At 36.4% G+C, this 13,965-nt stretch overlaps 1 protein-coding gene across 12 annotated transcripts in view; it reads left to right on the top strand.

Moving 5' to 3' along the window:
• LOC306860881 (regulator of G-protein signaling 17-like) overlaps nucleotides 1–13,965 on the top strand; it is a 45,615-nt gene extending 31,650 nt beyond the window's left edge. For 3 of the 12 annotated variants that reach the window (XM_079402881.1, XM_079402880.1, XM_079402879.1), the window contains exons 3-6: nucleotides 2,033–2,172; nucleotides 5,609–5,692; nucleotides 5,831–6,065; nucleotides 8,885–10,142. In XM_079402881.1, coding sequence (XP_079259007.1) covers nucleotides 2,033–2,172; nucleotides 5,609–5,692; nucleotides 5,831–6,065; nucleotides 8,885–9,073 — 648 coding nt within the window. In that variant the 3' untranslated portion in view covers nucleotides 9,074–10,142. Of the gene's footprint in view, nucleotides 1–2,032; nucleotides 2,173–5,608; nucleotides 5,693–5,830; nucleotides 6,066–8,884; nucleotides 10,151–11,106; nucleotides 11,190–13,208 lie in introns of those variants that run through there. The other 9 variants (XM_079402878.1, XM_079402875.1, XR_013783425.1 and 6 more) reach the window with 8 other exon arrangements.

Genomic DNA, 13,965 nt, shown 5'->3' with positions numbered 1-13,965 from the left:
AAATAATTAATTTAAGGCACTTTTGGAACAGAAAAAAATGTACAATTAAATTGTGATTAATCATGAGTTAACTCGTGGCAATCATGTGATATAGCTTTTAGTTTCAGTTCCAAATGTTTAAATTGTTCAAACGTAAGCTTATTTTTTCATTCTGTTTCACTTTATGAATTTAATAATGAACAATTAAATAAATCCAATAATTAATAATTAAATCCAATCAAATGTTTACTTTTTCACCATCCAATGAGTAACACCTAAATATCACATTAGTTTCTACAAAATTTAGAGCAATGCTAGGCTGTTGTAGTAAATAAATCTAAATTATTTTTCCAAATAATTACCATAGGAAATAAATGTCTAATGGACATTACAAAAAAACACAGACGTTCCACTTTTTAAAGCACTGAACCACATGTGACTTGACTGGGTGAACTCGATAGAAATTCTTGCATTAAACCTCTAACTTCATTTGTAATGCAATACTTGTGAGGCATCATCCAAATTTTACTCCAATCAAACCGTAAAATGTCATTTATGCCACTGAATGCTGTTAAACTCAATACATCTGTTGAGACATGGTGGGAATTTTCATGACTTTCAGAAAAAAAGACAATTATTCTCTGATGCGCAGTATGTATAACCACCATGTTAGTGGACAGAGTTATCTAATGGGAGTGAAAAGTGTGTTCTAAAGGTTCATGAAGTAAAAGTGCCCATACAGTAACTGAAGAAGCATTTTTGTAGAGCTTGGCTTATACATTTGTTTATTTGAGTTACTCTCAGGTTAGTCTGGTTAGTTTCTGTTTGCATTTGTGGTGACAGAAATTGAGCTACTCCCATATCCTTTGATCACAATGATCTAACACTGTGGTTCCCAACCTTTTTTTCATGGGCCCCCCCTACGTACATGCCCATATATATATATATAAATACAATAATAATAATAATTTTTTTTTGTCTCTTAGAAATGCACATTTGACATTGAGTTGACAGTAGTTGGAGTTAGGATGCAGATGTAAATTTGTTCATCAAAATCAGTAACATCTGTAAAAATTGCAACAACCTCCTTTTTTATATGGTGAAATTGTATTTTTCTGACTGTTTGAGTTTTATTAAAATTAAACATTGTTCTTCCATAGTAGCATACATTTACATCATGATAACCAGAGTTAAAACCACACATATAGCACCTCAATACTGTGGTAAAAATGCAACTATATGGTTTCTAGGTAGCCTATTTATATGTGAAACAGTAGTCTAAATACATTTATTATAAATGCACAAACGCTTGCCCCACATTTCTGCCACAATACCATGGTGCAGTTCAAGTGCTTCTCACTGGATCTCACAGCGCTGTTTAGTGGTTGCGTGATCGGTGAGTAAACGCATCTGCTCTAGTCAGCTCGCTCTGCTCTGCGCTGCTGTTTGAACCGAGCGGATATGGTCCGTGTGGCTCGGTTCAAATGAGTAGCGCTGTTTTGTTCCCGTTTTGCCGCACATTCAATTGAATATTTATCGGAATTGTTTTTTCGAGGAAAATTATATCACTATATAATTATAGTTATCGTTTTATCGCCCCGCCCTACCTCAAAGTATATCTGCTCCCGCACCCCCGCTGTGAACTCTGGCGCCCCCCAGGTTGGGAACCACTGGTCTAACACTGTTCCTTGCATCTCTTTTACCTGCTCCACTTCATTTTCGCCACTCACCAGCCCTGTGTCCAGACATCTGAAATGTGATTGTTTGGATGAGGTCACATGCTCAATGATATCCTCCATTCTTCATTCTGATTGGCTGCTTTAGGTGGCAGGTTGAGTCTTGGCCCATTTTTAGCATGGATTGATGGTGGAAAAGCTAATATTTGTCTGTTTGTCAGAGGATTATGACTTTGTGGGGTTGTTTAGATGGACCAATTATGACCTCATGGCCATGTGCATGTTAATTTCCAACCTCAAGTCACCAGGAATGGAGGATTTCCTGTGTGTGTGTGTGTGTTTGTGAGGAGTTGGGTATTTATTCTAATGTGTATCAGTACACAGGCCCTGTCCCGGCAGACCGCGAGTCTCCGATGACGCGGAGCGAGACGTCCCCCAGCCGTGCCCAGCATCCCTCCCCTACACAGAAACCCAACACCTGCTGCTTCTGCTGGTGCTGCTGCTGTAGCTGCTCATGGTACGACCCACTCACCTGTCTCTGTCTCCACATGGTACATTCCACTCATCACCACTGCCAGTGTTACATTCCACATCCATTCCTTCACCGAGATTATATTCACCTCCATAGAGTGCTGCAGCGATTATGTATTTTGTAGGCCAACCAGAGTTAGCATCACTTCAGTTCTCCCTACAAAAACTTTTGGTTGGCTTCTGGATTAGTGGCTTTTGAATTCATGATAAAATGTATGATTCTACACGTTTTGTGATTATCACGATCATGGTAATCATCCCAAATGAACACAACTTTTATGAATTTTGAAGCCTAAATACAATCATTAGAAGTAAAAAGCTAAATGTAGGCTAAAAATAAACTACACCACGGTCGTGTGACTTCAGCATCACCATTAATATGCTTATGTCAACTCTTCTGTTTTTATTTAAAAAGCATTTCCCCTGAAATTTAGAGTTAGAATAGTTTCAAAGAGTGTAACTGTTAATGGAATTAGGCTGTAAAAGTGTAAAAAGTGAGTGGTGAGTAGATCTCTTCTTTATCTCTTCTCCTGGTGACATTTAAATTAGTTCACTTCCAGAAAAAAATTCCCTGATAATTTACTCACCCGCATGTCATCCAAGATGTTCATATCATTCTCTCTTCGGTCGAAAATAAATTAAGGTTGTTGTCTTATCTAGTGAAACAATCTAGTGAAATAAAAATTTCCCTTTTTATTCTTTTTAACCACAAATGCTTGTCTTGCACTAGCTTGACCTCACACATTACTCAGTCACATTGGAAAGGTCACATGCTCACAAGGTTACTTGTGGTTAAAAAGTATATATTAGTGCTGTCAAATGATTATTTGTGATTAATCACATCCAAATATTTTTATGACTTAAATATTTTTGGCATAAAAGAAAAATCAATAATTTTGACCCATGCAATATATTTTTGGTTATTGCTACAAATATACCCCAGCGACTTAAGACTGGTTTTGTGGTCCAGGGTCACATATACTCTATATGTGTGTAATTATACATACATAATATATGTGCGTGTACTGTGTATATCTATTATGTAAACAAAAACTTTTATTTTGGCTGCGATTAATCGGAAATAATCGTTTGACAGCACGTTTTTTATTATTTTCTTAAATTAAAAAAAAAAAAAATTAAATGTCCAATCTTTATTCTTTGGCTGGGATCATGTAGAGCCCTTTGAAACTGCATTGAAACTGCAATTTGGATCTTCAGCCTGTTGGCTCCCATTGAAGTCCACTATATGGAGAAAAATCCTAGAATGTTTTCCTCAAAAACCTTCATTTCTTTTCGACTGAAAAAAGAAAGACATGAACATCTTGGATGAAATGGGGGTGAGTAAATTGTCAGGAAATTTTTATTCTGGAAATGAAATAATCCTTTAATGTCCCTGACAACCTCTGTTTAACCACTTGTTAGCAATCACCTTTTTTAAGACTGACATATTTTTATGTCCCAAAACAACATGAAGATCAGCACAGCACAGACCTTATTTCAGGTATTTAACCAAAAACACATTTAAAAAAAAACATTGACTTCAGGTCGATGCAACCAGACGTGCTAAAACTAATTTCTGGGTTTTGGCCTACAAAAATATGTCATCCTTGCAGCCTTCTTTTGGTAAGTTGTCCCACCCCTCAGCCCCTCAGCACTGGTGCATTCCAGCTTCATCCCAGTTTTATTGATTCATTAGTGATTATTTATTTATTTAATGAAGGGTAATGTAATGATGAATTAAATGTACAATTCACATGCAAAGCAATTTAAATAGAAGTCTTAAAGGCACAAAAACCAATACAAAACAGTATGTTCATTTTTAAAGAAAATGGTAAAGAAACATTAACATTTTACCAATGAAACAGCATTAACTAAAAACACCGTTTACATTCTTAATACATGTTCCTGGTTTTATTGCACACAATTCTTTATTCCATGTTATCCTAAAGAATTCAAATGTTTGTTTTCATAATTTTTCATCAAGCTGTAATATCTTTTCTTTACTGCTGGTTTGGGCTAAATAACATTAACCTATAATTTCATAGCTTACTTTTTACGATACAATCAAATCCCTGTGGATAAAATCAATCCAGTGTTATTTCCGGCTGAATATCCGGTTTCACTCGGAAATATGCCACATTGAGTTGAATGTGTTATGAAGCTCTCCCTCCTACTGTCATATCAAGATCCCTCAACACAACACTCAGTTATTTTTATATGTGTGTGAATGTGATGCGATATGTTTTTCAGTGTGATATATGATATGTGTCTGAGTACAGGTGAATACACGCTTCTGTGAATGAACACACACGTTAATTGCTGTGTGAGTGTGTGTGTGTGTCCTTCTCTGAGTGAAATTCATGTGTATTAATGAGTCAGGAGAGTAAATGTGGTTAAGATTGCTCTCGTTTCACCAGAAGCCCTGGAGGACATGGGAGCCATATTCACACCCACACATCTTTCACACACTTATCCACTCACACTCATTCTTCAAGCACACCTGCTGCACATAGCTATTTACAGTGACCATTGAGGTCCAAACTCTGATGACCTCTTAATGACCTCTTAATCTCAATTCTTTTTAGTGATTCAAAGCCTTTCAATCAGTGTGGTCCAACCAATTCCCCAATTTATGACTTAAACGATCCAGTTCTTTTTTTAGTGATTCAAAAGAATACAGCGCGTATAGTGTTTTCCAACAGATTCATGAACAAATGACTTTTATGAACAGGTACTTTAGCGATTTAGAGCCATGCAGTGCAACTAGTGCACTGTCCTAGTCCACGTGGACACTAGTCCAAACAATTACCAAATGATTGACTTTTATAAACTGGTTATTTCTAGTAAATAAAAAAAACATACAGCATGACCAGCATTGTCTGATTCCCAAATGATCGTCTCTCATGAACCAGTTGTTTTATAGTGATTCAAAGCCATACACAGTGCGACAATTATTGTCCAATCAATTCCTGAATGAATAAGTCTTATGAACCAGTTCTGTTTAGTCATTTAAAGCCATACAGTGCAATTAGTGTAGTCCAACCGATTGCTAAAATGAAGTATTTTTAGTGATTCAAAATCATACAGTATAAGCAGTGTAGTCCATCCTAGTCCCAAACAAATAACTCTTATGAAAAAGTTATTTTTAGTAATTCAGACCATTTAGTGTGACTTGTGTAGTCCAGCAAATTCACAAAAAAATTGACTTTTATGAATTGGTTCAAAGTCATATGGTGTGACTAGAGAAACATATGAGTTCATAATTAAATTAGAAACTCAGTTGAATTAATACTCATGAATTCACCTGAACATGAAGTTGAAGGGCCTTACGTGTTGTATGTGAGAGTGTTGTGTGTGTCTAGATTTTGTTGTTTTGTTCAGGCACTGCTGTTATTTCTCAATGCCGTTTTACCACCTTCTAGTCTCACTGTTAGGAGTGAAGATGACAAGCGTGGTCGGAGGAAATCCCAGGAAACAAAGCTGGAGCCATTTCCATGTGAACCTTGGTGAGAACACACATGCAAACTCGCATACAATCCCAGATACTGTTTTCATCATGAGGATTGATTCTCTCAACCATGTCATCATGGATTATTATGTTTGTTAGGGATGTGAATCTCTCTCTCTCTCTCTCTCTCTCTCAGCCCCAAACCGACGACAGAGGAGATTAAACAGTGGGCGCAGTCTTTCGATAAGCTGATGAAGAACCCGGCAGGGCGAAACAAGTTCCGTGAGTTCCTGCGGACGGAGTACAGCGAGGAGAACATGCTCTTTTGGCTGGCCTGCGAGGACCTGAAGAAGGAGATCAACAAGAGTGCCATCGAGGAGAAGACGCGTTTGATCTACGAAGACTACATCTCCATCCTCTCACCCAAAGAGGTGCACACATAAACACACAACCTAATCAACACACACATAATGAGAGTGTGAAGTAGCACACGGTTCAGTGTAAACGTATTTGCTGTCTTTATATTCTAGGTTTTATACTGTAAACACATCTGTGAGAGTGTGTCATCTGAAATCATTGTGCTCTGTTAAGCCTCTTGTTTATGTACTTTTGATAAAAAAGCAGATTCACATACAATCTGAATCATAGATGTTGCAAAAACAGCCACTGAAGTCTGAAGTGAGGATTTCTGTGGCAAAGTCCATTTTTGCCCATCTCTATATGTGTAAAGCAGTGGTTCTCAACCAGGGTGTCTTAGCAAACACCCTGGTTGAGATTATTTTTTATTCAGTAAAATAGTCTGATTTAAAATGCATGTATAAAACAAGACTTGAAAAATGTAAACTGAATTTTTTTTTTTTTTTTCTCAACAAATTGTTGTTTTTATGAAAGAACATATGGTTCAGGAAACTTCTGAAATAAAATGTATAGTGGTTATTAAATATATGTCCCAGTTTGTGTTAAAAAAAGAGTTTGAATACAAGCAGCTTTAACCTACCATGAATACCATAAGAAATATTTTAGCCTCCAGTGTTATGGGTGTTATACTGTTATGGGTACAACAACTTGCCACTAGAGCAATACTCTTAAAGTGACAATTACCCCTAAAATGTTCATAGTAGTACCTTAAAGGTACATATTATACTCTAAGGTACTCAAATGTATTTTTAGGGGAAGCTAAGCTCTTCAGGCACAGTATTTACACTTTTTTTCTTTTCTTTTTTTTTTTGATAATGTATTAAATATCTGTATCCTATCCCTCCTGGAATCCAAGAGGTAGTCATTTCATTTGCAGCCATTGTAGCTTACTTTAAAAAAAGTAATTTAAAAACCATTAACATATTTTCATGCATGTTCGTGTGTAAATCTATTCTAAGACAGGCACCGAGTATAATAGCCATAAAAAGTCCAGTTGTAACTGCAGTGGAAAGATTGGTAGCTGTTCTTTATCACCTCTTGTCTTGTTTCTCCTTTGTGGAATGCAGATTTCAGGCTATGTGCAGGTCTGTGATTGGCTGAATTCTGACCAATGAGAAGCGACTGTGGCCTTATCTAAAAACAAAACTTATTTGGATGCTTGGCTTGAACGTCACACCACTAAATGTTGAGAGTAAATGTTTAAGAGTTTGCGTGTGACAAAGAAACGAGGTGTGAAGGAATTCTGCCATATGTATTATTGAAGCTTAATGTTTAATAAGGCTCATTTCCTGAGATACAGGCATCTAGCACCATATATGGCGGTTGATTCTGCTTTCTATTATGATCTGTTTATGTTTTGTCTCCTTTCGATGTGAGACAGCAGGGTGTGCATGTATTGTACACACTACCATTGCGTTCTCGGTGCGCATGTGTGCTGCTGGTATGCGGTTTAATTCATTGTGTTGACATGTTGAATGTGCGTCTTGGCTTTTTCATCACCGGAGCCAGAACTCACACCTTCAAACTCCACCACTTTCTAGAGGCAGCTGAGGAAAACAGTTTCTAGAAGTAAATTAAAGAGCAAAGGAAGCTATAAATTGATCCCTGCTGGACTCTCTACTGTAAAGCGGTATATATATATATATATATATATATATATATATATATATATATATATATAGGCCGTAGAGTGAGAGCGGGAAAGGAATCCTTATATAGAGTCACGAACGAAAGAAAACTAGAAGTCAGTGTAGTAATAGTCTAGGCCCATGGTGCACAGGTTTCATAAAGTTTTAGGAGTTCATGGGATTGAAACATGAAAACATATCCAAGACTTTTTGAGGCACTCAAACTTTGGGATTTGTAAGAGATTATACTTTTATTCTCACCAAGGCTGAATTTATTTGATCAAAAATGCATGGAAAACAGTAATATTGTGAAATATTATTACAATTTCAAATAACTAATTTCTATTTTAATATATTTTAAAATATAATTTATACCTGTGATGCAAAGCTGAATATTCAGCATAATTACTCCAGTCTTCAGTGTCACATGGTCCTTCAGAAATCATTCTAATGTACTGATTTTCTGCTCAAGAAACAGTAGCCAATAAGCTCGCTGCTCAGCATTCAAAGCTTCGGCTAGTGCTTGCTGTAGCAGTTGCACCACGCTTCAGAAACCCTCCACCTGTATAGATCTGCTACGGGGTGATTTCATGTATGTTATATATGGGGGTTATTTCATATACAGTATGTTATATGTGCAGCAGTAGTATTTCTTACATGCTCACAATAGCATGTCTGTGGATGTATTGGCGGTAGCAAGTCTTTGTATTTGCTCTGCCGTGGCAGCAGCATAGTAGATCTATACTGCCAAGACCAAACACATTAACATTGTCATGTACATTACAATGCTAAACTCTCTGAGAGTTGTCATTACAGAACAGCATTTATTTGAATATCATGAATGATCTTGAATGACAGGAGAAGTCATTGAAATTCGTCGGTCAAAAAAAGTCATAGAAGCATTTGACTTCACTGTTCAACATTTTAAATGTTTTCCTGAGCTGCGGAAACTAAACAGCTTGTAAATGTTTCTGCAACTGTCCAAAGTGCTTTAATATTTAACGAGGCAAGCGTGGTTTCTAACATCTGGAATTTGAAGTAGACCTTCATAATTTCAAAAGTCTGTTTAACCCAGGTTTTAAAAAGAAATGTACCAAAATCCTAAAATTTGAACTTCCTAACATGGTTAGGATATTACAATTTTATTTTAATATTATCCTAACCATGTTGTTCGGAATTCACAATGCTCTCTTTCTGTCTTGAAGGTGAGTCTGGACTCTCGGGTGAGGGAAGTGATCAACAGGAGGCTGCAGGATCCCACCCCTCACATATTTGAGGATGCACAGCTGCAGATCTACACCCTCATGCACAGAGACTCCTACCCACGATTCCTCAACTCCTCTGTCTACAGATCACTGGTGCAGGGGGGGTCACGCTCCTCGTCTGAGTCATAGACCCCCAACTCCCTCCTCTTTCTTCTCTCACTCTCGTCACCCAGTTTCTCCCCATTTCCCTCCATCTCTTCATTGCACAACCACACGAGGAGAAAGTACTCCTTTTTTGTGTCGTCACGGTTGGATTACCTCTTTTTTTTTTTTTGCTTACTCCATTTTCCTCCGTCATTTTTGAGGGAATCCCTCATTTTTTTGTGTTTCTCCTGAACCTGCACAGACTGAAACTGGAAGACACAGGGTTGGAAATGCAGTTTTCATTTTTCCCCCCTCACCATCATTCCAAGCGTATGTGGCAGCAGCAGTATCAACTACTGATTTTCACAGTCATCTTTTTATTTTTCACGCAAACATGCTTTGCTACTTTTATCTCCTATTGTCTCTAATTGAAGAGAGCTGAGAGGGCCTCTGCAATAACATACACTGGAGTGGCCTGACCAATCTGCTCCTCTCTCCTGACCCTTGACCTGTCCACTGTCTCTGTGCTCTGATTGGCTCTTTAAGGTGAGGGGTTGAGAGCTGATTGGCTGGATCGTAAAGAGAGGAATGGCACATTTCAAGGTGCAAAACAAATAGGTACAAAAAATATTTACACACTATTTAGAATATAAATCAATTTCTAGGCCAAGACAGAATTTTCCAGATTTTCTGCACTGATTTTGAGGGAAAATCTGCGGAATGGATTTAAATATGGTAAAATGAGAGTACTAAACTCATACTGGTAGCTGAAAGCATTATCAAATTAGCCAAAATATTTACTAAACATAAAAGCAGGGGGACGTAGAATTTTGTTTGTGATTTCTGTGTGTACAGACTTCATGTGGGCCTGTTGATTTCAAGCAACGGTTATCAAGTAAAAAAAAAAAGACGAGGACCGCCAATTTTACAGATATTAAATGAATCAAACATACATGAGATGAGAGAATGCCATGGTCTTAATTAGACTAGTCACTCACATTTTAAAATAAGTATTTTTAATGTTATTTATTTTTTATTATGTTAAACTGTGACCTGATTTATTTTTCTTGTACATATATTAAAGAAAATCTGGAACATATGCGACATACCGAGCAAGATGTTAGTCCTGAGTGCTCAATTGCGCTGTATCTCTCTCTGGCCTCACTGTGTGTGTGTGTTGTGTGTGTGTGTGTGCATGTTTATGTGGTTTATAAGGACACAAATTTGTATAATGACATGGGTATGACAGAGGTATTACAATATGAAGGTGGTTTATGAGGACACCTCCTATGTCCCCGTAATTCAAAAGGCTTAAAAAACATACTAAATGGTGTTTTTTTGAAAATCTAAAAATGCACAAAGTCTCCTGTGAGGGCTAAGTTTAGGTGTAGGGTTGGTGTAGGGCAATAGCACACACAGTTTGTTCAGTATAAAAACCATTACGCCTATGAAGAGTCCCCATAAACCACAAAAACCAACATGTGTGTGTGTGTGTGTTTCTGAGGTTGTATAGTGTGAAAATCACAAGTTTCTCTGGTGCCTCCTGTAGGCAGTTTCAGGTACTGCAGTTTTGCAAGCTGTTTCTGTTCCCGCCTTTTCTTTAGGCAAAAGCAGATGATTTTAGTCATCAAATCAAAATCAACTTTATCGGTCCGTGCACGTTGTTCCACAGAAAAGATTTTGTCTTTGTAAATGTAAACACTTGCTCTGCCTCGAAAAATAATCATGGCAAAATTCCAGTAATTTAATTCCGAATTATGTTGTTGTAATAAATGTTACAGCAATAATAGCAGATAAGGATACATTCGAATTTAACTCTGTCACGTCATAACGGTGTTTTTTCTGTCAGTTTTTCACACAATGTACATGTTTTAAAGAATATCTCCGCATTAACAAATAAGAAAAGCATTGCACAGGTTTTATAGTATTGTACAGGAAACTTAAAAAATAATAATAATAAGCCATGAGCTGCTGTAAAATCCATTTAAAAGATTTCACTGGTCCAGTGCACTTCATGTATTCATGTTTAATGCTCAATGTTACACCTGCACTTGTGCTAAAACTCATTTTCTTTACAGATGCCTTCAACAAACTCTGAACCCGCTCGATATTTAAAACATAATAGGAATATTGGAGAACCGGTTGGACTGGTGTTAATACTGTGAGTTATACTTATGTATCACAAAATATTTCATAATGTGAATCTGAAACCAACCAGTACTGTGAGTGGGTCCACAATAATAGAGCAATTCTGTTATGGACTTAGTCTTTTTATATCAGCGCTGATCTGAAAATCTGGTGTTCATACTTTCCCTAAACGTTCTCCTTCGTTAAGCAGTTAATTTAGTTTGAGCAAAGAAACCTTAATTTTAGATCTCTCATTTCACATTGAAATGAGGTAAATCATCCACATCCGCTTGGTACTTGCTGGTACTTTCAGGATTTGGTTCTTTGTAAATATATATACGTACAGCAAATAAATGTATAATGAATTAAGGACTCTAAAAGTGAGATTTTGAGAGTCATGTGACTTCATGAACTGTACTAAAAAAGAAAAAACAACTGATGCCTTTATTTTGCTTTTTTCCATCAGTTGTGCATGAAGATGTATATTTTGGAATATGTGTGTAAAATAGTTGTGTATATGGTTATATATGTACATGAACATATATTTAGCATTGCTCTTATTGTCCGACATGATGTGACCAGTCTAACGTAAGCCAGATGAGTGCATGCGTGTGTGTGTGTGTGAGACATAAAAGTTAAGTGAACTTTCTTAAGACAATGGGAGAGAGATGTCAATGTCATTGTGACCTTTGACAGTGAACACTTGATTACACAGGGATACGCACAGTTACACACCGTCCCGCTCTTTAAAGACACACTTAAAGAGGGAAGCTTGCTGGTGGACCTCTCACCATTTCACGTGCACTTTGCGTTCACACTGAAAGCGAATAAGAGGACACTGTACTGTATCAGCTGATCTCATGAGCTCTGCTGTATTCACTCCTAATGGTTCATTTGTGTAATGTTGAACTCGACTCAGCTGTCGCTCACGTTGCCTCGCATTGAAAGTAACTTCAGTTTGCTTTGAAAATCGCGGTCAATGTGAACACTTTGCAATCAAAGCAATGCAACAGATTTAAACGTTCCTATTATAGTCAACGTCACCGCTGCAAAATTAAAATTTGAATTCAATAATATAACCTGGGTTTAATTTACATTTTAACTTGTTATAATTTTCTAGTTTTAAAAAGACATTTAAATGTGCAATTATTAAAAAAATGTAATATTCATGCCTCCAGTTTGGGATGCACTGATATCAAAATTCTGTCCCAAAACTAATAAGCTGATAAATATTATTTGACCAATATTAAAACTCTACACTATTTTGTACAAATATTTAATTTAAATTAAAACACTAAACACTAAAATAAGTCCTTTTAAAATGCTACAAGTGAATGTAGGCATTATAATTTACAATTTCAATTAATTCAATTCATAAGCTTACATTTAAGATTTATTTATTTAAATTGCATTTTAAGTATCCATAGATTTGGATTACACATTTAAAACCATATACGTAACTATTAATCTTAATGTGATGCATATTTGTCAGTCATGGATAAAACAGGTAAGATTTCTGCACTCATACATAAGGTAAATAAACAAAGCATGCCACATTTTATTTTTTAAATAATCTATTTATATAATTATTTATTAAAACTGCTTAGATTCAGCATTAATGTCTATTGTGAATTTTTTTTTTTTGTTAAAAAGTAGGAACATGGTTAAAATATGGCTAGCTGTGGAACAAGCAATATTCAGTTAGTTAATGCTGAAACAACAATTTTATTATTTTTAATATTTTATTTTTTTACCTGTTTCACTTATGTGACTGACAATTATGCATCACATTAAGTTTGTTAGTTTAGATTAAAACGGTGTAATCCAAATGGATGAAAACAGAAATATTAAATTAAGGCCTTGTATTTTTTTTTTTGTAAAAAATAAGCAGCACAATTAAATAGAAATTCTCTAATATTGACTGATAACCGATATGGACCCGATATATCATTTATTTCAACACATGCTTGCAGTGCAGCCAACTTCGTTAATAATAGGAGTGTTTGACTTCTTGTATCACTCGCCAACAATTGTCCTCATCCTCTTTCAACAGCTGCACAGAACAGACAGACTTTCACAAACTTGTGTTTGATTGGAGACGGGGACTGTGACCTGGAGATGCTTATGTTTACACAGATTTCTTTAAGGTGCCAAAATTAATCTAGCCTTCTAACAGTCTCAAACTAAGGAGCTTTGTCTGTCAATACCTGATGTGTATCCATCATCACCAAATGCTCACACTGTTCTTTGTTACAATATGTTTTGGTTTCAGTGTGTCAAGCACTCACTTCACATGCTACAGCCTCAAGGTTTTGCCATCTCATCCGCCTTCCCTCACTCTTTCTCGCTGGTCGCTCTGTGAGATTTTCTCTTTTTGTTGTGTGTTCTCACGAGATTTGCAGTGCCATGACACATAGCAGTGAGATCGGTCCCTGACTAATGGACTTCTATGGACACTTATTTATTGACATTAGCATTATATTTTGTATTAAAATAAATCAAGTTATGTTTTAAAGAGTATGTTAATGGATTTCTGGACCAAATTTTGTTTGTTTCCCGAAGTCTGTGACCATTACTGTGTAACCTCCCCTCGCCCTTGGGTGCCATAGCAGGATGCCCTCTTCAGGTTGTGGTTGGGACTTGAGGGCCCTTCTAACCCAGGCCAGCTCATTGCCGGAGATGATTTCATCAAGAACTCTTCTGTAATATTCCATAACCTTTGACTTGGTTGCAGATTTTTTGAATGTTTTTTTTAAAGAGAAGATATGACTATAATGATAATAATAAAGATGTTTGTGTTATTCATTTAC

The sequence above is a fragment of the Barbus barbus genome (assembly GCF_936440315.1).
Source record: "Barbus barbus genome assembly, chromosome: 41".
NCBI lineage: Eukaryota > Metazoa > Chordata > Actinopteri > Cypriniformes > Cyprinidae > Barbus > Barbus barbus.
Note: the sequence above shows the minus strand (reverse complement) of the source record. Positions and strands in the feature narration are given on the sequence as shown.